Source organism: Diplotaxodon limnothrissa, linkage group LG23 (genome assembly GCF_057381915.1).
Source record: "Diplotaxodon limnothrissa isolate DT_005_m linkage group LG23, D_limnothrissa_male_GT1.1, whole genome shotgun sequence".
Lineage (NCBI taxonomy): Eukaryota > Metazoa > Chordata > Actinopteri > Cichliformes > Cichlidae > Diplotaxodon > Diplotaxodon limnothrissa.
Genome location: NC_140617.1, coordinates 39,635,079 through 39,662,344, shown reverse-complemented (window position 1 = coordinate 39,662,344; position 27,266 = coordinate 39,635,079). Strand labels below are relative to the sequence as shown.

At 42.3% G+C, this 27,266-nt stretch overlaps 1 protein-coding gene across 2 annotated transcripts in view; it reads right to left on the bottom strand.

Annotated features, from left to right (window-relative positions):
• The window catches only part of LOC146608654 (interleukin-1 receptor accessory protein-like 1-B), a 308,683-nt gene that overhangs the window by 200,239 nt on the left and 81,178 nt on the right, over positions 1 to 27,266 (bottom strand). For both annotated transcript variants that reach the window (XM_085347253.1, XM_085347254.1), the window contains exon 2: positions 9,096 to 9,375. In XM_085347253.1, coding sequence (XP_085203379.1) covers positions 9,096 to 9,375 — 280 coding nt within the window. The remainder of the gene's footprint in view (positions 1 to 9,095; positions 9,376 to 27,266) is intronic.

Below are 27,266 nucleotides of genomic sequence, written 5' to 3'. Positions count from 1 at the left end.
GGTGTGTGGAGACAGCGATTTAACAGCAGTAAGATGGATTCAGTCTAGTGACTGAGGCATAAGTTTAAGTAAGAGTAAATGGAGTGGTTCCTATGTAGTGCTTTTCTACTCTGAGCACTCAAAGCGCTTAACACAACTTGCACATTCACCCAAGCACTTTTTTCTACGCTGTTTCTACATTCTTCCTACTTCGATGGATGTATTGGAGGGCAACATGGGGTTAGTATCTTGTCAAAGAATACTTGGCATCAATACTTGGATCAAACCACCAACCTTCCAATTAGTAGGTGACCTGCTCTACCACCTGAGCTACAGCCACCCCCATGGTAGGCGTTGACCTGTAAAAGAAGTCACACAGCTAATAATGCAACTTCAAGTCTATATGCAATTTAAACAGGTGAGAAATGGAAAAAAAATCAGCCTCTATTTAACAATAAAGGCCAAACCTTCGCATTGTAGAAGCCTATAAAAATGCTAACTTCAATTTAAAGCATTTTTAATATAAAACTCAAAAACCTGCTCTCTTAGCTCGCCACAAGTGGGCGTTTAGGCAACTGCACTTTTATCGTTGAATGTTCCTGTTTGCGTTTCTTGTTAACTTTCCAATACATGTAACCCATTTTATTGCCATTCTTTTTTACTAAACTATATGCCATTTCAATTATAGATACTCATAATCAGTCGAACTTTTCATTAATTTTCATGTCAATTAAAAACTTAAACATCTAAAAAAAATCTAAATAAATTAGCAATTTTTAATTTGAAGTAGACTTGACCTCATTAAATCACATTTATTCTCATATAAGAAATAAATTAAATGCAAACATAAGCCCATAAAAAGATTATTTCTGATTCCGTCTACATGAGATCCTCTAGAACAATAATGCACATCATTCGTAGACACACTTGTCTCTATCAATACTTGTTCTGAGACAATAACATAGTGAGAGCCCGTAGCAGTGGGGATTCAATTGTTGCAATGTGCTCGAGTATGAATTGTATCCAGTGAGAGATGATTTATTGTTATGCTGAGATCCATTCGTTCTACCAGAGTGCCCTAATTCCTTAGGACCCCTCATGCTTCAAACGGTGAGGAACGTCACCTAAAAACACTGCCAAGTGTCTAAACCAAATGTGATATGTTAAACATATGCAAGCGCCGATCATCTATAGGACCCACGCTCCTGACACAAAGCAGAAGCAGATCCCCTGGCTTAGCTGTGGTAATTGGGAACTGAAATTAGTCACACTGACAGAACAGCTCAACAGGCTGTGACGTGGTTCATAAATCTATATCTTTACAACAACAGGAAAAACATGTTTCAGGTATCCTTTAAGGATTCATATATTATAACTCAGAAACAGAACATTTTGACTTTATGGAAGAGCTGGGAACAACCTCGCTGGTAGCAGGTCTATGACTCCAGCTATATATTTACAAAGGCCAATCACATGACTCTCAAACATGCTTTCAGCATGTCACAATATTAAAATAAAATTATAAAATACCTTTGAACCCTGAAAACACGCTATATACATACAACCTCCTAGGCTAATAAAAGGAGATGCTCATCTTGACAGCTCCAGAATCAGCTCCAACAAATAATTCCCGCACCTTGTAAATCCCTATAGACATTTCAGGCTCCAGTGATACGAGACATAATATGGCTACGGCTGTTTTTCCCTAATAATTTTGGAGAAATAAGCACAATCTGCATTGAAGCTGCAACATTTACTCTTGAATAATGTATCTCCACTTTAAAGTGTCTCTCCTGGCTTCGGGAATGTGATGCGGTAACGAGGACGTGTTTTTTGGCTATACTGTGGCATCACAGTGTGAACAGCAAGCATCCAACTTTCACTCGATCTGAGGAAAGAAGGGCTGTAATGAAAACATCTGCATCGACTATGCAGTTTTTTTTTTTGCATGTTTTTCTATTTACCCTTTAAAAAAAATACACTTTTCCCTCCCAGGACAAAACTATCTACAAATACATAACAATGGACTTAAAGAAGACACTAGATACTTGGTTGAGTTAGTTTACTGCAAGTGCTCTAACTATTTCCTTTTGGCTCGCACATCCATGCACTTTGCAAAATGCTGCATTTCCACTTTGCTGTTGACATCGACTGTATGTCTGCAAATTTTAACATTTCAAACTTTGAGTGGAAAATGATGCGAATGTGACAAAACCAAGTATGGCTAAAACCTCAGGCTGTTGAGCTCTATGAGTAAACAGCTTAGTCTTTAACAGTTCCTGCTCATGTGTTGTCCCTGTAGAAGCACTTTGAGGTTTCTTTCTTTAATCTCTGACACTAAACGACATGAAGGCAGCACACCGTGTGATATATGTGTGCTGATGAATCACAGTGTCATAACAAGTCCTGTGGGCCCTTAGCATGATGCCCCCCCGCCCCGAAGAAATTGACCTGCTGAGACCTGGACTTTAGAAGACCTATGAAGTTGCCCTGTGGTAACTGGCAGCAAGGAATTAGCAACACAGTCCACAAGTTTCAAGGCCATAGCAATATGGTTGTTGTCAAACTCACTCACATCTGTACAGTTTCCCATTGCAGTAACTATGAGATCCAGCTGATACATGTGCCAGACTTTTATGTGATAATCAACATTATCAGCTTCATCTTTGAGTTGTTATATTAGCTATATTTTCTACCATGTACTGCACAGACTCTGTTTAAATCAAGTATGAGGAAGCAATGTAAAGCCTCTTCCACAGAATCCACTGCTCCACTATCAGTCCTCTGGGCTTATTATTGCGACTCCAATCACCAGAATTCACAGCATATGCTAACACCACACTATAAATCTTCTTAATTTGATGGTCCCATGTGGTCGATTTTGATGTATTGCTATGTGCCTCAGAACACTGCATGAACCCCAACATGCAAAATACACACACACACACACACACAAAGAAGCACACACAGTATCCAATAACATAATCCTCCCAAGCCTTTTTAAAGCAGGCCCTTCCCCCAGTTAAAAGCCACCGTATGTCACTGTATAGAGCTGACTAATGAGCCAGTCAAGAGAAAACGCCCTTTACCTACAAGGTTAATAAGTTATTATTACATAATCAAGCATGTGCAACTCTGCACAGTATTCAGTCTATTCCCTCAATCCGACTGTTCTAAAACTGACAGTAAACACCTTGTGACAAATTACAAGTTGCTCTGTGTATTATATGTTTGGGGAGTTGAATGAAAAGTTATTGATTCATTTCACAAAAGGGAAGTTAACACACCACCATTGATACTGTGACCTCAGAAGAGCGTTCCTAACCTTCTAAGGGAAACATTTTAAGATCATCTCGCCTACAGGGTCAAATAGCAGTGAGTTTGTTATGGAAATTATCACCTGGCAAAAAGTCTAATCTCATGTCAAGTTCATGTCATATACGTCATCCGTGGCAGTGAGAAGTCTCCAACTTCATTGGACCACACCAGAATAATTTGGTAAGCAGAGTAAACCAGCCATAACCAACCGCATAAACTTAACTGAACTATATTTAAATGTTGATTATATTCTTTGTTGTGAAGCTCTTTGCAGAGGCGTCAGAAAACAAATGCCACATAAAAACATGAATTATGATTAGTTATCAAACAGACTAATAATTCATCCTAATCTTTATCTGATGTGGTGATTTGCTACTTTGCTACATCATTGTAAAGTAAACTTCAGTATTTCCTTATTGCAGTTCAGGTCATTACAGTCAAAAGCAGATGCCTCTGACATCTGTAGTAATTTAGATTTGAGGCCAACTTATAGAGGATTTTTAAGAGTAACACCGATATGTGTTGAGTCAAATATCTGATATAGTAATATGTGGCAATATTTTCTGTATCTTTCAGACACATGAATCAGATTTCCATAACATTAGTTGTCTGTAGTTTATATACTCACCTACGTTCTGCCTGAACGCTTGGATCAGGCTGGTTGTTGCATTTGTGGCATTTCAAACACGAGTGTTGGCAACAGGGAAGTTGCAGAGTGCCCTCTGGTGGACAAACTATCAAATATCAACCTTCACAACATAGCTGAAGGGTGTTTCTCCCTGTAACGTTAATCTATCAATAAATCAAACTTTCAGATTTGCCTTCAAACATTTTCATAATCATACATTGAATGCCAGAGTCAAGGAGAGCAGCAGTAAGACCTAAGCACAGAAATGACAGGTGGAACTGGGTTGCCAAGTGGCTTGGCAATTACGAGGATGTACTTTAAGCATGAATATCACACTTCATATGAGATTTAATAATTTGATGTATATAAAGGCATCAGCTAAGCTATCTGCTGATGTTATTTAATCATGCCTTTACATACAACTAAATCTATGGGATAGTTGTATTAAGAAAGAGTTGTAGTGGGCCAGAGCTAATCAATATAATTTTGAATTCCCCCAACTGGACCTGATCTCAGAGCTGCTTGTAGCACCAAAGCTGGCCTATAAATATTCCATTTCTGTGGCCAAACTTAAAGCTGAAAGTATTACATATTAAAGTGAACTGTTTCCCAACTCGACAACAAAACAGTAATAATCCGCAGAAAGCAAAAACGGCCAACAAAAGTCCAAAGAAATTCCCGCCGAGAGAAATCCTCTGTGATGGAAAAGTGCTCGCTATTCAGAACTATTGTTAGTTCTCTCCATGATGGGCAAATAAGTGTTGCCCTTTAATTTGGTTCTGAATGGTGCAGACTGGCGACAAAGCAACAGTATCAGAATCAGAATCAGAATGGGTTTATTGCCAGATGTTGAGGTTTACAACATTAGGAAATTGCTGCGGTGCTTCAGTGCAGACAATAAGAATTAAAGTGCTATGTAGAAAGAAAGATATGTGCATGAGATATACATGAGATATATACATGAGAATAAGAATTATGAGTGCTACGTAGAAAGATATATACATGAGTGCAGGTGGTGATCAGTGCCAAACATATATACATGAGAATAAGAATTATGAGTGCTACGTAGAAAGATATATACATGAGTGCAGGTGGTGATCAGTGCCAGACATGAAATGATGCAGTGACACAGCGTAGGGTCATGTGTTAGTGGCGGGGACAGTCATGTGGTTATTGTTCATGTGTCCAACAGCAGAGGGGAAGAAACTGTTCTTGTGGCGAGAGGTTCTGGTGCGAATGGACCGGAGCCTCCTGCCTGAGGGGAGCAGGTCAAACAGACTGTGTCCAGGGTGAGAAGGGTCAGCTGAGATCCGGGCTGCACGCCGCAGTGTCCTGGAGGTGTACAGGTCCTGCAGAGATGGGAGTCTGCAGCCAATCACCTTCTCAGCAGAGCGCACAACACGCTGCAGTCTCTGTTTGTCCCTGATAGTGGCTCCAGCGTACCACACGGTGATGGAAGAGGTGAGGATGGACTCGATGATTGCAGTGTAGAATTGCATCATCGTCCGTGTTGGCAGGTTGAATTTCTTCAGCTGCCTCAGGAAGTACATCCTCTGCTGGGCTTTCTTGATGACGGAGGTGATGGTGGGCTCCCACTTCAGGTCCTGGGTGATGGTGGTACCCAGGAAGCGGAATGAGTCCACAGAGGTGATGGGGGTGTCAGTCAGGATGATGGGGGGGAGTGGGGCTGTGTGCTTCCTGAAGTCCACAATAATCTCCACTGTCTTCTGGGCATTCAGCACCAGGTTGTTGTGGCTGCACCAAGACACCAGACGTTCAACCTCCCTCCTGTAGGCAGACTCATCCCCGTCAGAGATGAGCCCAATAACGGTGGTGTCATCTGCGAACTTGATTAGCTTGACAGACTGGTGGGTGGAGGTGCAGCAGTTGGTGTACAGGGAGAAGAGCAGAGGAGAAAGAACACAGCCCTGAGGGGAGCCGGTGCTGATGGTCCGGGAGTCCGAGACATTCTTCCCCGGCCTCACATGCTGCTTCCTGTCCGTCAGGAAGTCAGTGATCCACCGGCAGATGGGATCAGGCACATTCATCTGGGAAAGCTTGCCTCGGAGATGGTCTGGAAGGATGGTGTTGAAGGCAGAGCTGAAGTCCACAAACAGGATCCTGGCGTAGGTTCCTGGGGAGTCCAGATGCTGCAGGATGAAGTGTAGGGCCATGTTGATGGCGTCGTCTACAGACCTGTTGGCTCTATATGCAAACTGCAGGGGGTCCAGGAGGGGGGCCGTGAGGGTCTTGAGATGGGAGAGAACTAGGCGCTCAAATGACTTCATGACCACAGATGTCAGAGCCACGGGTCTGTAGTCATTTAGTCCAGTGATCCTAGGTTTCTTGGGGACAGGGATTATGGTAGAGGACTTGAAGCAGGCAGGCACATGACATGCCTGCAGTGAGGAGTTGAAGATGCCAGAAAACACTGGGGCCAGCTCGTTTGCACAGTGTCTGAGGGTGGCAGGAGACACACCGTCTGGGCCGGGAGCTTTCCGAGCATTCAGATTCTTAAACTGCTTCCTCACATCTGCTTCATGAATATGAAGAGTTGTGGTCGGAGGAGGTGGTGTGAAATCCTCTTTTGTGTGGGGTGAGGAGGGGGGTGTTGTAGGTGAACAGTTTGAAGGTGGTGATGGCTCTATGGAGGGGGGAGAGGTGGGGGAATGAGTGTCCAAAGTGCCTCTATTGTTGGGGTCGTTGGAGGTGTGAAGGCTGCCTGATGGCTCGTCAAAACGGCAGTAGAAGTCGTTGAGGGTGTTGGCTAAGAGCAAGTCATCAGTGGAGTGGGGGGTTTTAGGCTTGTAGTTTGTGATATTCCTAAAACCTTTCCACACAGAGGCCGAGTCATTCTCTGAGATCTGCTGCTGCATCTTCTCAGAGTGCTGATGTTTGGCAATGTCCACTTCCTTAGTGAACCTGTACTTGGCCTCTCTGTAGCAGTCCCTGTCTCCGCTTCTGAACGCCTTACTCTTTTCCAGCCACAGCTTTTTGAGTTTAGGAGTAAACCAGGGTTTGTCATTGTTATAACTCACCCTGGTGCGTGATGGCACAATGCTGTCCTCACAGAAGTGGATATAGGAGGTGACAGTGTCCGTAAACTCGTCCAAGCTGTTAGAAGCAGCCTTCATTGTGTCCCAGTCTGTGGTCTCCAAACACGTGCGAAGCTCCTCCACAGCCTCGTTGCTCCACAGTTTTTTGGTCCTCACGACAGGTTTGGAGAGCTTCAGCCTCTGTCTGTACGCGGGGATTAGGTGGATCATGACGTGATCAGAAAGTCCGAGTGAAGCGCGCGGCACCGCGCGATAGGCCCCGCTGATCGTGCTGTAGCAGTGGTCCAATGTCCTCTCCTCTCTGGTCGGGCATTTAATATACTGCTTGTATTTCGGAAGCTCATGGCTCAGATTGGCTTTGTTAAAGTCCCCAAGAGCAATGATGAGAGAGTCCGGATATGTCCGCTCCGTGTGGAGAATCTGCTCTGCGAGTGCGCACTGAGCTGCTTGCGCATCCGCGTCTGGCGGGATGTAAACAGCGGCCAGGATGAATGAAGCAAACTCCCGCGGAGAATAAAACGGTTTGCAGTGAATAAAAAGATATTCCAGAGAGGGAGAGCAGTGCTGAGCAATCACTGTTACATCTGTGCACCAGCCACTATTGATGTAGAAGCAGACACCTCCACCTTTGGTTTTACCGGAGAGAGCGGCCTGCCGGTCCGCGCGCAGCAGATGAAAGCCCTCCAGCTTGAGCGCGCAGTCCGGGATGTCCTCACTGAGCCACAACTCCGTAAAACATAAGACACAGGAGGAGGCAAAGTCTCTGTTCATGCTTCTCATCAGGGCCAGTTTGTCTATCTTATTCCAGAGTGAGCGTACATTAGAAAGGAAGATCCCAGGAAGGGCCGTTCTCAGTCCGCGTTTCCTCAAACGCACGAGTACGCCGGCTCGCTTACCTCTCTTTCGACGTCTCACTTTCCTGATCAGAGTCAGCAGTAAATCTGCCGCAGATGCGACAAATATTGGAAATAAATCCACAGGCGTTGTAGTCCTGCAGTTAAGGAGCTCTTCTCTGGTGTACGAGTATCCAGAGGAGTTCCCAGACACAGAAGAAATGCACAAAAACAAGACAAAAGTAACGCACTGAAGCACCAGGGCATCCATACGCGGCGCCATCTTGGTAAAAAGTACTCGTCCAAATCAAATCTCATGGCTCTACTTTCTGCGTGATTACACAATAACTCAGAGCTGACTGATTGCCTACCTCCTGAAAATGCTGCCAATGTCACTGAATAGAGAATGGCTGGATTGGTGCTGCCCGTTTCTATTCACGGCGGCTGCCACAGCAAAGGGGAGAGTGCTAATGGTGCTGAATAGTAATGGCTAGATACTCTTAGAATTGAGAAACACAAGGAAACCTGTGCTGAATGCAACTGCTCAAGAGCACATTATCTGTCATTCATAAAATATGAATGTTTCTGTGGATTCTACTAACTTCTAAAAGATTACCCTCCTATCTTTGATATGTTTCAAAGTTTCCCTTGTTCTGTAGGGGAAAAAAAGGAAAGAAATGGTTACGGGTGTCTTTCTGACTGACCACCAACAACCTTCATGTTAATGAAAACGTCTAGGAAGCCAGAAATTTTTACCACTTTATGGAACCCATAAATCAAACAGCTGTCTGCGTCCACCATCAGGCATGTGTAAAACGAAGATAGCAAGAGTCCCTTACGTTTCTTTTCTTTTATCTTCACTGCTTTTTCCGCTCGCACTGAATTTCTGTTCGTTCTCCTCGCTCAAAGAAAGACTAGTGAGGGTCGAAGAGTTATGCATTCAACAATTGCCCCTAATAGCTTAAAGTCCCCAAGAGGAGAATAAAGAAATAATTTAACATATAAAGTGAAGCAAAGGGACTTCGTACTGTGAGATGACACTCCGAGGACCAAGGACTAGTGCTCCTTTGGCCAAAGATGATAGACTCCATTAGAAATCAACAGGGGGGGACTTTCACACAGCTTTACTTGTGCCCACAGGGCTCCAGAAAATGTTATTTACCCCATTATTTATTGACACACTGCTGGAAAAATAATCCTGAAATGCAGGGAGGGTTTTCTTTGAATGCCATATTTTGAAGGTAAAAAAAAATAATCCCCAATTTGCTTAAAAAAACGTACCTTAAGACACAGGAATAGTATCCAACATCGTCCAACTCTGCTGGTCGGAACCATATAGCGTCCTCTTCTTTGCTCATCCTTGTGCCATCGAAACTAATGGGTTCCTCAAAGTCCCCGTGTCCTGCGCTTTTGTACCACATAAGGCTAAGTCCTGTGCTCTGTGCATGGGTGTAGTTGGCCCGAATATATCCATAGAATAAAGCGCATTTAATCCTTACAGGTTCCCCCAGAAGCACTTTGTATTTCAGGTAGTCCACCGACCAGTCTGTGCAGCCTTCCACTGAAAAAGAAGCACAGGAAAAAAAAGGGAAATTGAAACATGGATATTTTATGTACCAATTTGCATTATCACCAAGCACAGAAGTGGGGATTTGTTCTCGTGGACCATGTGCAAGCAGTCCTCGTATTACAATCAATCATGATGCTTGTTTCCTCCAGGCAGCACAAAATCGTAGCCCCTTTTTTGCCTTTCAAGTACACAATAATATGAACACAAGTGGATATATATGCATGCCTTTGACACAAGGTGTCCTATAACCTGAAAAAAAATGCATTCATGTGCTATTAAAGTGTTTTATTTCCACTGTGCCCCTTTGAATGTTAAAAATAACCCTCAACACAAGTTGTCGGCTCCAATCAGCGGTTCCTGCCTTCACCTACGGATATTTCCATATTTATATATTTAACTTGTGTGTCACTAGCGCACATATTGAATTGATTCTACCAGCAATAAACTCTGCATAAACCACCATCAATATATGTTTAAATGGCAGTGATGGCACTAAACTACATTTGACCTGAGAAAATTAGAAGCGGCTGTATGTCTGCATTCATTTCCGAAAGCTATCAGACTTTCCTCTTAAGGGAAAAAAGTAACTTGTCTCATATTGTGCCGGATCGCATACCAGTGCTGAGCAATAGGGGTCTTCCTGTTAAGACATCTAACAAAGCCCACCAACTGTCAGTCAAAAAAAAGTTATGAAGATTAAATAGGAAAAGCATTATTCATGCAGAGCGAGCATTGAGGTGCTTTGGATTCCCAGACTTATTTTCCTTCTTAAGGTGTATATGAGATTCATGAGAAAGTCCAAATATCAAATTGATACTTAATCCTTGCCAAGCTCTTGCATACCAGTGAAAACTCTCTCTCTCTCTCTCTCTCACACACACACACACACACACACACACACACACACACACACACACACATATATATACAAAAGCAGCAGCAGAGTTGCTATTTGAGATTTTAATATGCAGGGAGTTATGTAAAAAGACAGAAGTACAGTAAGTACTCATCAGTGTGACAACCAAGGATTTGGCGAGAAAAATCTCAACACCGATGCTGATGACTTCTCAAAGCCACACCAGTCTTCGAGCTGGGGCTTCATTTTGACACGTGTACTGAATTTCTCATACTTGTTCTGCTACCATGTTGACAACACCGGGTATTTCTATTTGCCTGTTCGCAGACCTGCCAAAGTACTCCCCCAAAAAACTTTGTGGTACTTTGTGCTACAGCTGACATTTAGCATATACAGACTATTAGGTATCTAGTTCATACATTTGCTCAGAGTTTTCCTGCAAACAAAAAAAACATGTATATAGTATTTTTTAAAAACTGGACTTTAATTTACTTTAGCTGTTTTTGAAAACAGCCAAAAATAGCAATTAAATGACAAACACTTCAAGCATGCTAACTACATGCTGACCAATCACGATTGCATGCGTGATCACCCCCAAAAGCCTGTTTTGAGCCAGGAAAATCCAAAGACATTTTTTATGTATGTACTTATATATAGAATCACAAATCCATTGCAAATTCAAGAGAACACTGGACAGTTAGCATTGTCGAACTGACAAAAATTAACAGCTATCCAGGTACTCACACAAATACAGACAGACAGGTTTCTTTCTCTGAAAAATAAAAAAGTACCAATTATGCTTTGCAGCTGCATTTTCTGGAGATCAAAATGCAAAATTAGGGCAAGGATTGCTAACAAACAGACTTAAAGGCACACTGTGTAAAATCGAACCACTAGATGTCAGTAGATTGTAGTTTTCAGCCAACTAAGGCTACGTTCACACTGCAGGCGAAAGCGCATCAAATCCGATTTTTTTGACCCTATGCGACCCATATCCGATCATGCTATGACAGTGTGAACGGCGCAAATCCGATATTTTCAAATCCGATCTGGGTCACTTTCGTATGTGGTACTGAATCCGATACATATCCGATGTTTTAGAAAGCGACTGCTGTTTGAACGGTCAAGTCGCATTAAATCCGCCTTTTACGTCACCGACACAAGACTGAAGCCAATTATCAGCGCCTGAGAAGACATCGCGAACGCTTCCTAGCCATCCAGTGTAGATGTCAGTGAAACTGTTGGGAAGACAACGTAAACATTTTATTTGTACTGTATAATCTGCAGATTCTGACAGAAATCTGCAGCTATCCTTTGAAGCACCGCTCCTCTCTTAAACAGCAATAAGGATCATTATTAGGTTATTTACATTATTATGTAAATAACAAAATAACTTAAAGCAAAAATTGGGAAACGTAAAGTCCGAAGTCTTTATATTAACGGCCATCAGTCAAACAATACTGTTTGTTCTTGGTCTAAACAGAGCGCGTTGTGTGTGACATCTTCTTTTGCGCATGCGGGCCGCTTTGAGCGTTCACACTAGAGCGCGTTTGCTGTCGCATTTTATTTGTAGTGTGAACGAGGAGACAAAAAAATCGGATTTGATCAAAAAATCGGAATTGAGCATTAAGACCTGCAGTGTGAACGTAGCCTAAGTTCTCGATTCAGGTGCATAATCCTAGCTACAGTGGCAACAGTAGGACAAACAACTCTGGCCACTGTTTATCTGTAGTGAGTTCAGGCCGTCAGTCTGCTATTTACCTCTGCTGGTGCCCATGTGTATTGGATACCAGCTGAAGAGGCTGTAAAACTATGTGAAAGAAATCTGATACAACTTAATGAGTCACTGAAGTGGCTGTCTGTCCAGTGACAACGATACTAAGGCGACTTGTTGAGGATATGCTAAACTTTTCTTTTGCTAACTGCTTGCCAACAGCTTGCTGCGTTTAGCTGTTGTTAGCTTCCGTTAGCTGTTCAAAGAAAGATTCATTAATATTGGCTATCAGTGTTGGACTCTGACACTTATACGATGTGAGAATGTAAGCAAACTGCTTATCAAGAGAGAAAGTGTGATTTTTAGGACACCTGAGCCTAACGTTAGCTGCTGTAACAGCTTATAACCAGCTGTTGTTGTTGTAGCCGGTTTGCTGTCAGCTGTCCAAAGACGGGTGGGTCACATGTCTAATCTACTGACAATATGTAATTGTGACAATATCAGGAATAAACAATCATGTTTATATAGTTCCAGTTATATCTGACACAACAGCTACTCATTATTTTGTTGGTGCATTGGCAAAAAATGCATGTTCATACCAAGACTGCCAATTCTTCTGCAATCTGCTGCAACAAAATGATCAGTTTTCAACTTTCTAAATAAAGCTAAAGCTTTATGAAGACCTATGCTTGTGAGCTACGAACAAACAGTTTTACATGTCACCCATCCATCCATTCGCTTCCGCTTCTCCTTTTCAGGGTCGCGGGGGGTGCTGGAGCCTATCCCAGTTGTCATAGGGCGAGAGGCAGGGTACACCCTGGACAGGTCGCCAGTCTGTCGCAGGGCTAACACACAGGGACAGACAACCATTCACACTCACATTCACTCGCACATTCACACCTAGTGGTAATTTGGATTATCCAATTAACCTATCCCCACAAGATGCATGTCTTTGGATGGTGGGAGGAAGCCGGAGTACCCGGAGAGAACCCACGCAAACACGGGGAGAACATGCAAACTCCACACAGAAAGACCCCAGCCTGATGGTGGAATTGAACTCAGGACCTTCTTGCTGTGCGGCAGCAGTGCTAACCACCGTGCCACCGTGCTGCCACAGTGCCACAGTTTTACATGTTTGAAACAAAAAGAGGCCACTCTGATGAAAAACAAGCTTTCACACTACTTCACCTTACCTTCACTATTTTCCCTTCCTGTTCCTGACATTCTCTTTTCTCCTCACTTCACCTTGCAGCAAAGCTCTTTTTTAAAAAAGCAGCTGGTGAGCACAGCTGTCTCATACTCAACAGGCCTCGCTAATTGAGCTTCTACAGATGTTTTATTTACCAAATAAGCAACTCAACCGCCAATCAGCGAGGTGTGCTGTGTGCTGCGGTTATTGGGGGTAAATGTGGGAGGGGTGTTAACAGGGAATTCATTAACCATGCTGATTTGTGTTATTGTACTGTACTGTATGGGGCTGGAAGGGTCCTGCTGAGCGTGGAGGAAACAGTGCTTGTGGGTGCTTAATGTGTTGGAGAAAACAAGAAAAAAGGGAAAGAAATTCAAGAGAACAATACACAAAAAAGATGTCAAGATCGTGGCACACGGAGATGTTCCCAGGATATCAGCAGTGGAACAGCTGAACCTGGCATCCATGTACACCAGGCAGTCACACCGGTTGGCTGGCAGAATTTCTGAATTTTTCTCTACGACTCACACCCGTTGCAGTTTTTTTCCTTCTAGGCAAAGGTTTCTGAACCTTTTTGTACTATGTGCAAATCCTATGTTAGTAATTGTCTGTTATGGTCGTATTGAGAGTTTGCATGTGACGATGGATGACTCATGACTGCAGTGGGAACAAATAGTAACCTGAATCTGAACCTGTGGAAGTCCATCACAATTACAGAGACTTTGAAGAGGAAGACTTTGCTGTCAGTCTCATGACAGTCTCATGAAATATATACTTTTCCACCTGAAAAACCTTTAATATAAAGTATTACGCAAAAGTGTTGAGTCACCCTTCATTTCTTCATATGTAAATGTACATGGAAATACAGTATATAAGGGGAAAATGGAGTTGGTACAATTCTAACAAGCCTGACAGTAAATATTTGGTATTACCACCTTTATTCTTCAGACATGCCTGAACTCTCTTAGCTAGCTTTGTCATTACTTTAAGTAGTCTTCAGAAATATTTCTCCAGAATTCTTGAAGGACATTCAAAACTTTCTTTGGATATTGGCTGCCTGCTACATTAACTTTGAGGTTTGGGCTCTTGGGAGGCCAATCCATGACTGACTGTGTAGCATTGTGTGCTTTTCTGTCAAGGTATACTTTTATACAGTATACAATGGCATTACATTGCAGATCAGAATCTGCCAGTACGTTTCTGTTTTCTATCAGTTTTGATTGATAGAACACTGCTGGTTGAAGTTCAGCCCCAAACCATCACAGCGGTTCCATCATGTTTTACAGATGGTTATAGATGCTCACTGTTGTACCTCTCTCCTCTCACCTTCTCTGCACATATTGACAGCATAATTTTACCAAAGATTTGAAATTTGGATTGGATGGATGAATCTCTCAGGTCATGTGTCAGGTATTTGCTGGACTTCCTAAGGACATGACTTTCAGATACTGTTGTGGATAGTTTTTAATTTTTCTTTTTTAGTCTGTCATTTTTTCTTTTGTCTTCCACATGTCCAGTTTCCTCATAGTTTTTCAAAGACATACAACACACCCTGACAAGATATGCCAAGTTTGATGTTAATAACTCTTTGGGAATGACCTCGTAGGCGATCTTTAATTTAGGGCTGGCTAAAGGCTTCTGCACAGTAATGTGGCATAAGGAACTGTGATAGAAAGACATGGATTTAAGATTCCATCCACACATGTTCAAAGAGACAAAAACATTATATATATATATATATAAAAAAAAACACCCAGCACGCCCCTGCGGGCGGTTTATCCTTCAAGCTCGGGTCCTCTACCAGAGGCCTGGGAGCTTGAGGGTCCTGCGCAGTATCTTAGCTGTTCCCAGGACTGCGCTCTTCTGGACAGAGATCTCCGATGTTGTTCCTGGGATCTGCTGGAGCCACTCGCCTAGCTTGGGAGTCACCGCACCTAGTGCTCCGATTACCACGGGGACCACCGTTACCTTCACCCTCCACATCCTCTCGAGCTCTTCTCTGAGCCCTTGGTATTTCTCCAGCTTCTCGTGTTCCTTCTTCCTGATATTGCTGTCATTCGGAACCGCTACATCGATCACTACGGCCGTCTTCTTCTGTTTGTCTACCACCACTATGTCCGGTTGGTTAGCCACCACCATTTTGTCCGTCTGTATCTGGAAGTCCCACAGGATCTTAGCTCGGTCATTCTCCACCACCCTTGGGGGCATCTCCCATTTTGACCTCGGGACTTCCAGGTTATACTCGGCACAGATGTTCCTGTACACTATGCCGGCCACTTGGTTATGGCGTTCCATGTATGCCTTGCCTGCTAGCATCTTGCACCCTGCTGTTATGTGCTGGATTGTCTCTGGGGCATCTTTACACAGCCTGCACCTGGGGTCTTGCCTGGTGTGATAGACCCCAGCCTCTATGGATCTTGTGCTCAGAGCTTGTTCTTGTGCTGCCATGATTAGTGCCTCTGTGCTGTCTTTCAGTCCAGCTTTGTCCAGCCACTGGTAGGATTTCTGGATATCAGCCACCTCCTCTATCTGCCGGTGGTACATACCGTGCAGGGGCCTGTCCTTCCATGATGGTTCCTCGTCTCCCTCCTCTTTCTTGGGTTTCTGCTGCCTGAGGTATTCACTGAGCACTCGGTCAGTTGGGGCCATCTTCCTAATGTATTCTTGGATGTTCGTTGTCTCATCCTGGACTGTGGTGCTGACACTCACCAGTCCCCGGCCCCCTTCCTTCCGCTTAGCGTACAGCCTCAGGGTGCTGGATTTGGGGTGAAACCCTCCATGCATGGTAAGGAGCTTTCTTGTCTTTATGTCAGTGGCTTCTATCTCCTCCTTTGGCCAGCCTATTACCCCAGCAGGGTACCTGATCACGGGCAGGGCGTACGTGTTGATGGCCCGGATCTTATTCTTACCATTCAGCTGACTCCTCAGGACTTGCCTGACCCTCTGCAGGTACTTGGTGGTTGCAGCTTGCCGTATTGTAGATGAGCTTGTTAGTGTCGGTAATCGTGGTTGTAGGTATTGCCCGTAGTGCTGCATTAACATCATCTAGCAGACCTTCTGAGGGAACTTCACGTAATCTTGGGTACCTCGTCAATCTCTAGCTGTGAGAGCAGTCCCTTCTTTCGAATGTTGGAACACTGAGCTACTAGTTGTTTCGCCGTCATTGTGGATGTTGGGTATCGAAGAATCCATAGGTCCCTCATCCTATTCATGTAGCCCCTTCCGCCGGGGTTACTTGCATAGTATATATATATATATATATATATATATATATAAAATTTGTGTCATACATGTTTTTCAGTCATTTTTTGTTTTAAATTACATGGTTAGATATTGTTCTGTATGTTATGACAACATAACTGACAATTTCAGATCAGTCAATTTGCATCTTCAAAAGTTTTTATTTTCCTACTTTTTTCAAGGATTCAAATCTTTTTCCTTTAATTTGTCTCCTATTTGCACTTATTTTAGCACATCCAATCTATGTGCCTAGGAGTGAGGGGGTGACGCAGGCCCAAATAGTCATTTCTTCCCTGAGCACTTTAGGAATTTAATTTGTCCGTGCTTAATTTGCTTGCATGATAGGTGATTCTTTTCTGTTCGTCACTTAATTGGTATTCAGTTCAGCAATAGTTCACTTCATCTATGTCATACTAAAGTTGTTAAAATAAGACAGGAAACAGGAAATCAGTTAAGCAGATGCGACAGGCTAAAAAAAAAGTATAGACAAGAGAAAGAAAGAAAGAAAGAAAGAAAGAAAGAAAGCACTTTTACACAAAACTAACTCTGGAATTCACCTAATCAAAAATGCTCAATTACAACACGCAGCGTTATAGAACTTGGGGCTGAACAATGCCTTTAAATTTCTGTTATTAGTCTTTTATTTTTCACAGTTAGGCAGCTCTGACAGTTCATTTCACCTACAGGCAGCAGCCGTTCCAAATCTGCCTCATCTGACTTGATCATAAATCAGCAACAATAAGTTGCTGCTTTCATTAAACGAGTCTGAGAAGCCCGCATTCAGATGCAACGCTCTGACGCGACCCCCTAAACCTTTCTCTGATTTCCTCAATTAAATGTGTCTCTCTGGTAGCAAGACAATGAAAAATACAACCTCAAATTGTACAAAGAGCATATAACTAGAAACAGAATTAAGCAAATTCAAATGATGGAGAGGGCGGGGTGCGCTCCGTGAGCTGCCCAACAGCACAATCCTTTTCACTGTTATTAAGTCTAACAGTTTCTATGGCAACAACGGGTCTAGCCTCGCTTATCGAGAACTTGCTAATTAGTTTGTGGACGATAATAACTTGAAGGCTTAAGGTAAGACAACCACAGCCAAGATGGTTTCGCTTCTAATCATGTGTCCTAATTGAGACTCTGAAGTGTTTTAATCTCACAACTAATAAAAACATCAGGAGAGTGTAAAAGGTTAGACAAGCAGGCAGCAGCTCCAACAAAGATGAAATAATTTAGCAAAAGCATGCACAAAGTAACAGATTATGTTTCTGATACGTCTCTTAGGTTTTTACTTACATCCACAGATGGTACAGAGATACTGTGAGGCTTCTTCTACTGTTCCTTTCAGGTGTTAGGACCAAAACACAGATATGGATAAACTCACATTCTTACCCAATGAGTCAATGGAAAGTCATTGCAACTCATTGCTCTGGAGACCCTGAACGTCTCCGACAGGAGTCACTCCTACTCATGCAAAGACCCGTTCTAACAGTTTCACGACAAATATATGCTCGTCTCCTTTCAAGGATATCAACTTGTGAAGTGATGCTAGTGTTCCAGTACTCCTGCTAAATTTGGATCAGTCCCTTGAGGTCATGATCTGTCTAAGGTGTATAACATTTGTATTAAATTGAGCCAACTTTTATATGGAGGGTGATCATTGCAGATGAGAACTGCACCAAAACACCACCTAGAGCAGGGGTGGGGGAACTCTAGGCTTCAAGGGTCCTACAAGTCTTAGATGTGTCCTTGATACAACACAGCTGATTAAAATGGCTAAAATACCTCCTCAACATGTCTTGAAGTCCTCCAGAGGCCAGCTAAAGAACGAATCATTTGACTGAGGTATGTTGACCCAGGGCGATATCTAAAACCTGCAGGACACTAGCCCTTGAGGCCTGAAGTTCCCCACCCCTAGAGACTACACAGCAGTCATCAGTAGAGGAGTTCGTAATGTCTAAATGTAACAGTGGGCTCTGCACAACACAGAACCCTTACATTAACCCTAACAATGCAAGTGGGTCAGAGCAATCGAAAACTAGGCTTTTCAGGAAACCAGGTGATCTCCTGAAGACCACCTAGGAGGGGGGACTTTAAAACAGGGATTGTTTTGATTTCTTTGGGATGATTCTCAGAAATTTGTCCAGTATATACCCAAGGCAAATTCTAACTATAATGAAATCCTCATGTGGCTTAGTTGCAATTGTTTTGTATACCACGGAAATCAATGCTATTTTTAAATGAAATGGGGAAACTGTATTGTATAGGGTCTTTAAGTGAGGGATCTGAACTACTTAGAAATATGAAGGGGAATCTACTACTCTTCTAAGCTCTGCTAACTGACCAATAAATTTGTCTTTCCACCCTCTAACATTTTCTGGCAGCCCAGACAGAAAAGAAAGAGATAGCTTTGCTGTTAAACATCCACCAGCCTGGCTCTGTCACTGCCTTTCCCATCAGGACTGCAAACAAACATTCAGTCCAGTCATTTCTTTAAAGCTGCATATTTTCCATTTTATTGAAGAAAAATAATTTCTCTGAGAATGAGAGAGGCAGTAGACTAAACTTCTTTAGTTGCATAGAAAGAAAAGGTATTTGTAATCAAAGTGACAATTGTCAGACTGAAAAATAATTGTGTACATATTCGTGGGTGTCTGATAAAAAGGTCCAGTAGTTGGAATACAGCACTAAAGATGTAACACGAGGTCATTTCAACCGTGAAATTACTGTGAGATCAAAGATGTTCTGACCAACCTGGATGGCTTTGTAAATATCTCTAGAAAGAAGTAAAGAGAAAAACATTAATTTCTCTGTAAAGTTGACCTACAGCCCGGCTTTTTAAAGGTCTTGTTGCATTTATCTTCCACCTATCCTCAAATTGTCCGTTTCAGAGTTTTGACAGAGTTTCATTCATTTCGGCAAGTCAGGGTAGGGATTCTGCATGATCTGTTGGCAGGAAACAAACATGGTACAAAGCCTAATTGAACTCGATTAACATTTCCCTGCTCACCAGATTTCCATTCTGCTGGATCACAATTGGTGCGGGAATTGGCCAATCTGCTGAGTGATAATAACTCCAGCAGCACTTCAGCGTCTGGAACACTCGTAACCAATGTCTGCGCCTGTGTCTCATCCTTAAACTCCCATGACGCATACGTTTAAGAAAAGGGGTGGGGGGAGTGTTTAGTCTGTCCAAGCTTGCAACGGTCCTGCTTGTCAGCTGGACAAATGGTCACCGCTAAGTGTCAGCTGCCACGTTTTGCCAAATGATCACAGAACAAGTGTTTGAACCTCACTCTGCATCAAAATCAGGATTTTATAGAGCTGCATTCAATGACACATCGAAATAGGGTCTTCCATTCCTGACTTAACCACACCATTAAGCAAAGACAGGGCCATTTGTCAAGCACACCTTGTTTTTATGTTAGCCATGTTTGTCTCATTTGTCCAACTGTGCAAAAATACACAGGCCTCATTTACAAAAAGGCTACCCTTCATGCTTTATGCTTGTGACAAAACCCAAACCAGGAGGGTGATACAGACCCGCACTGACTACTTTGTTAGGTACATGTGGATGCAAATATCTAATCAGCCAATTATAGGTCAGCAATTTAATGTGGGTTGAGATGACATGTTAAAGAGCAAACCGAGCATCAGGATCAGGAAGAAAGGTGATTTAAGGGATTTTGAACATAGCATGGCATGATCCACCGGGATTTTTCCACATCACCATCTCTGAGGTTTGCATGGAATAGTCTGGGGAAATGAGAAAATATCCAGTGAGTTGTCTGGGTAAAAATACCTTTTAGTGGTCAAAGGTCATAGGGGAATGTCCAGATTGCTTTGAACTGCTTTGGAGTGTGCAGAAGAGCATCTCTGAATGCACAACACCTCAAATTTTCAAGCAAATGGGCGACAGTGGCAGAAGACCACACTTACTGCTGCTCCTGTCAGGTAAGAACAGGAAAGTCTGGCTACAGGTCACACAGGCTCACCAAAACACTAGAAGATTGGAAAAAAATGAAAAAACTCCACAGAAGGTCTTACGAGTCTCAAATTTCATAGTTCAATAGTTTAACTGTTCAACTCAACAGCCTACCTGAGCATTATTGTTCACCAAGTTCCTCCTCACAAAGCACAAATCTTGTCAAACTGGTTTCTTAGCCATGACAGTGACTTCACTGTACTCAAACGACCTCTACAGTCACCAGATCTCCATCCAATAGCGCTCCTTTGGGATGTGGTGGAACACGAGATTTGTTTCATGGTTGTATAGCCAACAAACTTGCTATCATGTTTGATGCTATCATAATCTCTGAGGAATGTTTCCAGCACCTTTATGAATCTATGCCATGAAGAACTAAGGTGGATATTAAGGTGCTCGCTCGAAAGCAATTTGATGCTGAAGGTAATCACTTCTACTTGGGTATATCATCTGCAAAGTTTTCAAGGCAAAACAAGAGCATAGTAAAGTTTGAAAGCAAGTTCAAGTCAAAGAAAGACTTCTTTAAAAACTAAAATAAATGCACTAAATCGGTGCATGCCACAATTTAAGGTATTTCCTTTTACTGAAACACAAATTCTTCTTTTAATTTTACCCACATCTTCAAAACAATCGGGCTGCAAATCAAGCTACAGCTATTTTTCCACTAAACTACTTTTTCTGAATTAGCATCCACTTTTGTGGGAATCGTTTTATAGAAACCAGAAAATGTATTCTAAATGAACTCTCTAAATATTTATGGAAGATCTTGTCCGTAATTGTGTGTTGTAAAGATCTAGCACAGATGTGAAGATGAAACAAGCATTAAAGAACTATGAGCTTGCGTAAAGGGCAACACAATAAAGCTAAACAAATGTCACATGCTCCTTCCACAGTTTTCTGTCACAGGAGAGTGAGAGTGTGCTCCTTCTGGAGACGAGGTGATGGGCTCATAAAGCGGGTTACAGGTCTGCTGAGGGTTAATCGTATGCAGATTGAGTCAGGTCACCACAGAGACTCCTGCGAAGTGTCTGTTCTCTCATAAGCTCTCAAGGAGATGGTTTGGGACTATGTTCCTCCATAAAAGTCCTGGCGTAATTCAATCAGTAAAGTGCGCATATATTAGGCCTGGGCTGATTGAATAAACACACAAGGATCGGCAGTCAAAATCTACACGCGCATACAATCTATGAGGTGATGCGACATAAACCTTTACTTGCCCTCAAGAAGTCTAGTGTCTTAGCTGTACTAGCTCCAGGATCCCTGAAGGAACTTAGCAACTTCACAGCCACTTTTGCCAAGAGAGGAAGGCGTGGAGGAGAAAGATGTCTTGAAATCTTGACCTGCCATTTTCCACCTTGTGAAAATGCTGTCGCAGCAGAGTGGGTCTCAATTAAGAGGAAAATAGCTCTGATGTGTGGGAAAGGTAAGCTCTCGGCTGCCAGTGTGCAGGGGGAGATTACCTGCATGATTGAAGTACCTCCAGCACGTTGAAAAAAAGAGAATGAGTCATCAGCCAATAAAGCAATCAGCTCTGCTCCTCTGCATGCAAGAGACCTTTCAGACGTAACCTATATGCATGGACACACCGTAGGATGTCTAGAACAGCGAGCAGGGCTCAGAAATAGTGTATGAAAAGAAGAGAATTCAACAATGCAGAAGGGAAATAAAAGGGTGTCTACTGCAGGTAATGGCACAGCTTCAATGAGGGCCTGCAAAAGCTACAATGACTACAGTTATGGGCCATATGGCAACAATAAGGAGAATCTACAACCACCCGGGTGTGAAGAGGGGTCTGTAAATACACAGAGAGACGCAGGGGAGCAAGACAGTTCAAGGAATTGTCTAACATTTTGTCACACAGGAAAACTCAATTTATTCCCAAGAAAAGATTGGTTTTATACATTAACTGAAGCCATAGTTTCTATAGTAATCACACTTTTATGGGCCTTGTTACTGTATTTTTATTTTTCCCTTTTTTCTCATATGAGTCGTTTGGCTCGTCTTTATGCGTTTATTCTGTCCTGTTACTTCCTGTTTTATTTTGAAGGTTATTCCCTTTTTAAAAAAAAAAAATTTCTCCCTTTGTTTTCTTCCCACACTCTGCATCTGATTGAGGTCAACTGTGCTCATTACAGCTGTCCGTAAGGCTAGAATACACTCCGTTGTGCACAGGAACACAGACAGCTAGAGACCCGATGGCAGAGTCGTCATTCCTGATATACTTTTTTGAAGTCTGCTGCCTGGGCACATGCAGAGTTGACAATTGTAACGTGTAATGTATAATGCTCAAGTAGCGGTCAAAAAAATACAGGCAGGCACATGGATGTGGTCACTTCTGTCAGAAAACTAAACAAATAACACGGCAGTGGCCAAAACATTAATGCTGATGGCTTCAAAATGGGGAGTTTAAAACCAGTGAACCTCCATCTTTTATAGAGTATATGTTCTTACCTTGGTTGTGTGGAGAAGGGAAATTATTTTACTGCTATTGTTAAATAATTGTCATCATTACCATTGCATTAATAATATAATCTGGAGTTTATATTGCATTCAGGGGTTAAACAGTGTCTCTTTCAGAAAGACTGAGTTGCAGGCTGACAGGAAGTTGTATGCAGAAGTGGAAGTTATTTTGAGCCCACACTAAGACGAGGCTTTAACAATGTAACAGATAGCTTTAAGAAGGCCTTAAGCAGTTATGACTATTTTATACACAATGCATATCTGTGCTTATTAAAGAGTTGGAGCTCGGTCAATTAATTGGGGGTCGGAAGCTTTGTTCGGCGCGATGTTCGGACAATCTATTGTGCAAGTGACTTGGAGCCATAGAAGGAATTGCAATACATGCTTACAAAACACTTATATATCAGATCATTTTATATTAAGGTTTTAGTAGAGGTTCTTGGTTAAAACATTTATTTAGTAGAAGACATACACATAGTCTCAGTGAGCTTCTGGTCTGGTAAAAGGTCAGAAGTGCAACAGGTGAATTGAGAAAGAGCATGTGAGGTCAACACACACACACACACATTAGTCTGGCTGTAACTGCAAAAGTGTCTCGGTAAAAGAGGAACCGTTCCTTGTTGTCTCGGCAAGAAAGAGGAACAAGACAAGAACTGAAAGGTAGACAGGAAGGGCTAGCCATGAAAATAGAAGATGATTTTCTGGGTGAAAAGTCATGATGATGTTGATCTGATCTATGTATAAAATGTACCGGTGACGCATGAAGGGGCGTCAGTAAACAAACCCTGATGCTATAAAATATCTGTTCATGCTTTGATTGAGTCGAGGACTACTGGCTGTCTGCGTACAGAGTGTCTTCCCACGCGTGTATTCATTAAAATCATTGTTTGACCAAAGACCTACTGGACCAAGAGTGGTTTGTACTCTCCTTCCTCAATTTTGAATCTTAACAGTTGTTACCAGATATTCGTATTATTGACATTTTATTCCTGATAGCATGTTTCGTCTTCACATCACTAAAATACTTTAATTTTACTATTTTACTACCTAATACCTGCTAATTTAGTCAGTTTGACATTGTGTCCTGTATTTGGGCCCAAAAAACTGAAGATAAACATATGGAGACAGAATTAGGGTGCAATTAGCCTACAGCATAAAGCTGGGTGGTGTTTTTCCAGGAACTTTACCTCAAACGCTGAGCTTAAAATAATTAAGAATCATCTTCAGCAAACATGTGGTTTGGCCTCGCAGGACCCCGACCTTAACACCTCTGAGTCAGTCGGGATTACACGGGGAGACAGAAGCAACTGAGGCAGCCTAAATCCCACATTTCTGGTAAGCTTCTCTTACTCTGAGGTAACATCAAACCTCCACGACAGTCCAGTGGATTCCAAAGAAAAACCACGCTTCTCTTTTATAAACAGGACCTGAAGATTCCCATGGCATCCACGGAAAGTTAAACAGTTCGTCTGCCTTCAGAATTCAACATAATGTCATTTTGACTTTTTCTAGTAAAATACAAGAAAAATAAGATTTAATCAAGATGAAAAGATTGATATTTTTGCATGGTGACTCCAGCTGGCCAGCTTATTAAATGATTACTGTGACATTTACCTCCCATCCTCCTCCCCCCCATTACTCCCAAGCAGATAAAACTGTTCTCTCTCCCTCCATCTTGCCTGCACTTTACTCTCCTGACACTTCATCTTCATTTGTCTCTCTCTTCTCAAACCCCTCTCTTCCCTGACAGCCAGCAGGCTGTTATTTATATGCAAATACTCATATGCGATTTTAAAAAAAAGAAGCTTTTCTTCCTATCACAAAATAAACATTGCCTACGATCTTGCCTGGCTTTCTCCCTTCTGTATCAGATTCAGTTCTACTGATTGGACATGGCCTCCAGAGAGAGCAGTGCCTGCTGTCTCCAATCACGGGTTAAACGCTGATGGGGACAGGAAGCACACGGGGGTAGCTGATGGGAAACGGGACAATGCAGACTTTGCCAGGGCGGACCCTTGCAGTGAAGAGAATAAGGAAAGAGTGCAGGGGAAAATAAACACACACACACTTATATGTAGGTGAGAAGAGTCTGTTCCTTCTTACTGTTATGGTTTATGCAGCCAGCGTAGCAGGTACAAATCATCCAGGTTCTCATATCTGAAATAAATATGACCTCACCTGTACCATATATAGCTTTGGATCTTATCTTCCAGCATGTCACACTCATGCAACACAACAGAACGTGGGTCCATTCCCAGGTAACAGAAGGACCATGACGTCGTGGCTGAGCCTCATCGGGTTGTGAGCAAGTTAAATAAATAATAGTTTCAGTTTCAAATGGAGATAACGGATACTAAACTCTGAAAAGTTCTGCATATGGGTTGAAGCAGTTAAGGGTGATTTCAATTCAATTCAGTTCAATATCACAAAAGCACTTGGCAACAATGGGAATGAAAAACTCCTTTTTAACAGGAAGATCTTGGGGTGGGTGGGTTTGGGGGGGGGGGGGGGGGTGCTCTTTCTGCAAAACAATTTATGCAATTTCATTAATCATAGCTGAAGAAGTTAGCACTCCTGAAGGAGCGGTGACCATTACTGTTTAAGCTAACCGTCCAAGTAGAAATGTAAACCATATCAAAGTTGGAATTTCTTAAAGCAGCCTGAGATTGAATGGGGTCGAGATGTCAATTACAGACAAACTGTTTGTTATAATACACCAATTAACTGTGATACACTGGCAAAAATTGCTGTTGCTGTCTACATTTATAGAAATTCACATGAAACAAAAATTCACATCAACTACTTGCATTTAGAGTTTTAAAGTTTATTTAAGTTTTAAATAAATTTGAACCAGAAATTCAAAAATAATGCAAACAGTCACACAGTTGCTGCAGGACAGTGATGATCTAAAAAATGACACAAGCATCCTAGCTTGTATATAGGAGTATAACCAGAATACAAACAGCTGGCAACCAGACGAGCCGAGTTTCCTGTTCCACAGAGATGCTCTTAGTGACGAGTTGTGTGTAAATCTGAGACAATCTTTGTTTATATACAACAATTATTTGCAATCCTTCGCCAACCTATCTGAGACTAATTGCAGTCTGTTTGAGTCAGGCTGCGACTGTTTGGAGACAGGTTGCCTCCCACATGGTAAATGGCCTGTATTTGTTTAGTGCTTTACTTAGTCCCTATGGACCCCAAAGCGTTTTACACTACATTCAGTCATCCACCCATTCACACACACAAACTCCAAAATCTTGAGCCACAATCGCCCCATGGTGACTTTGGATTGAAAGTGGTCGCCCAGAGATTGCAGTTGTTCCGCACTCAACCTCTGGACATCTAGTTGGTCGTAACTACTTGCAAACAGTTGCTGAAGGCAAAAAAATTCAGCACAATCTGTGGACAACCACTGATTTTTCCCTGTCGCAAGGATATTTTTTACTCTACTGTGACTGAACCACTTTAGATCACATTACCACGACTGCACCTGTCAGGGAATGAGAAATTAGCAATACAAATCAAAAGCGATTCTCTGTACCAGGATAAAAACTTGTCAATTTCTGCTTTAAATTGGCCAATTTTAGCACGGGAGTCTATTTGTCTTCACTTTCCAGCCCAAGAGGTTGCTGCTCGTTGAATCCCTTAACAGAGTAGCAAGTATCCTCTAAATGTGAAATGACAAAAAAATTGCTTATAAATATTGCACTACTTTTCTTTCATTAAATGCACTTGGAGGATACAGTACACTAACTCCTTAAGAAGTAGAACTGCACTAAGCTGCATAGAAACGGGCACATTACTCTTCAAAGCAGTATGTAAATCAGCCCGTTTCACTCATATATAGGTGATTATGCCTGTTTTGCCTTTCATGCTTAATAGTACAAACATCTGTTTATGAGCGAGAGAGAGAGAGAAAGAGAAACAAAACATCACTGTCCAAAGCTCATCTAGATCTAAATGTGTCCTATCATCCCATCAGATCATCTCAGCACGAGAATCGGGGGTTGACTTTGGCTCTCACAGGGGTGATTATGTCTCCCGTACAGCATTTTGATTCTCTTGGGCGATCGAACTGTGAAAATTGACTTGTATCCATATGTTTACTCCCAGTTTGTGCCTATTTCAGGGGAACATTTGACAAGGAGCAGATGTAAAAGTGATCCTGCAATGGCTGGGGTGTCTGCACTATATAATCAGAAAATCATCCTTCTGCTCCCCATGGCGTCAGTAATCCTCTCATCTAACAAAACAGCCTTGGGAGGTGTTGAGACAACACAATATAAACAATACTGACTCCTGAAAAAAAAAAAATCCTAGTGCTGCATTGCAGACATGACTGCGCACATAGGACAAGAGTGTGGATAAGACTTTTTTTCCCTAAACATTCTCACCCACCCACACAGGTACAAAATACACAGAGTGAACACACACA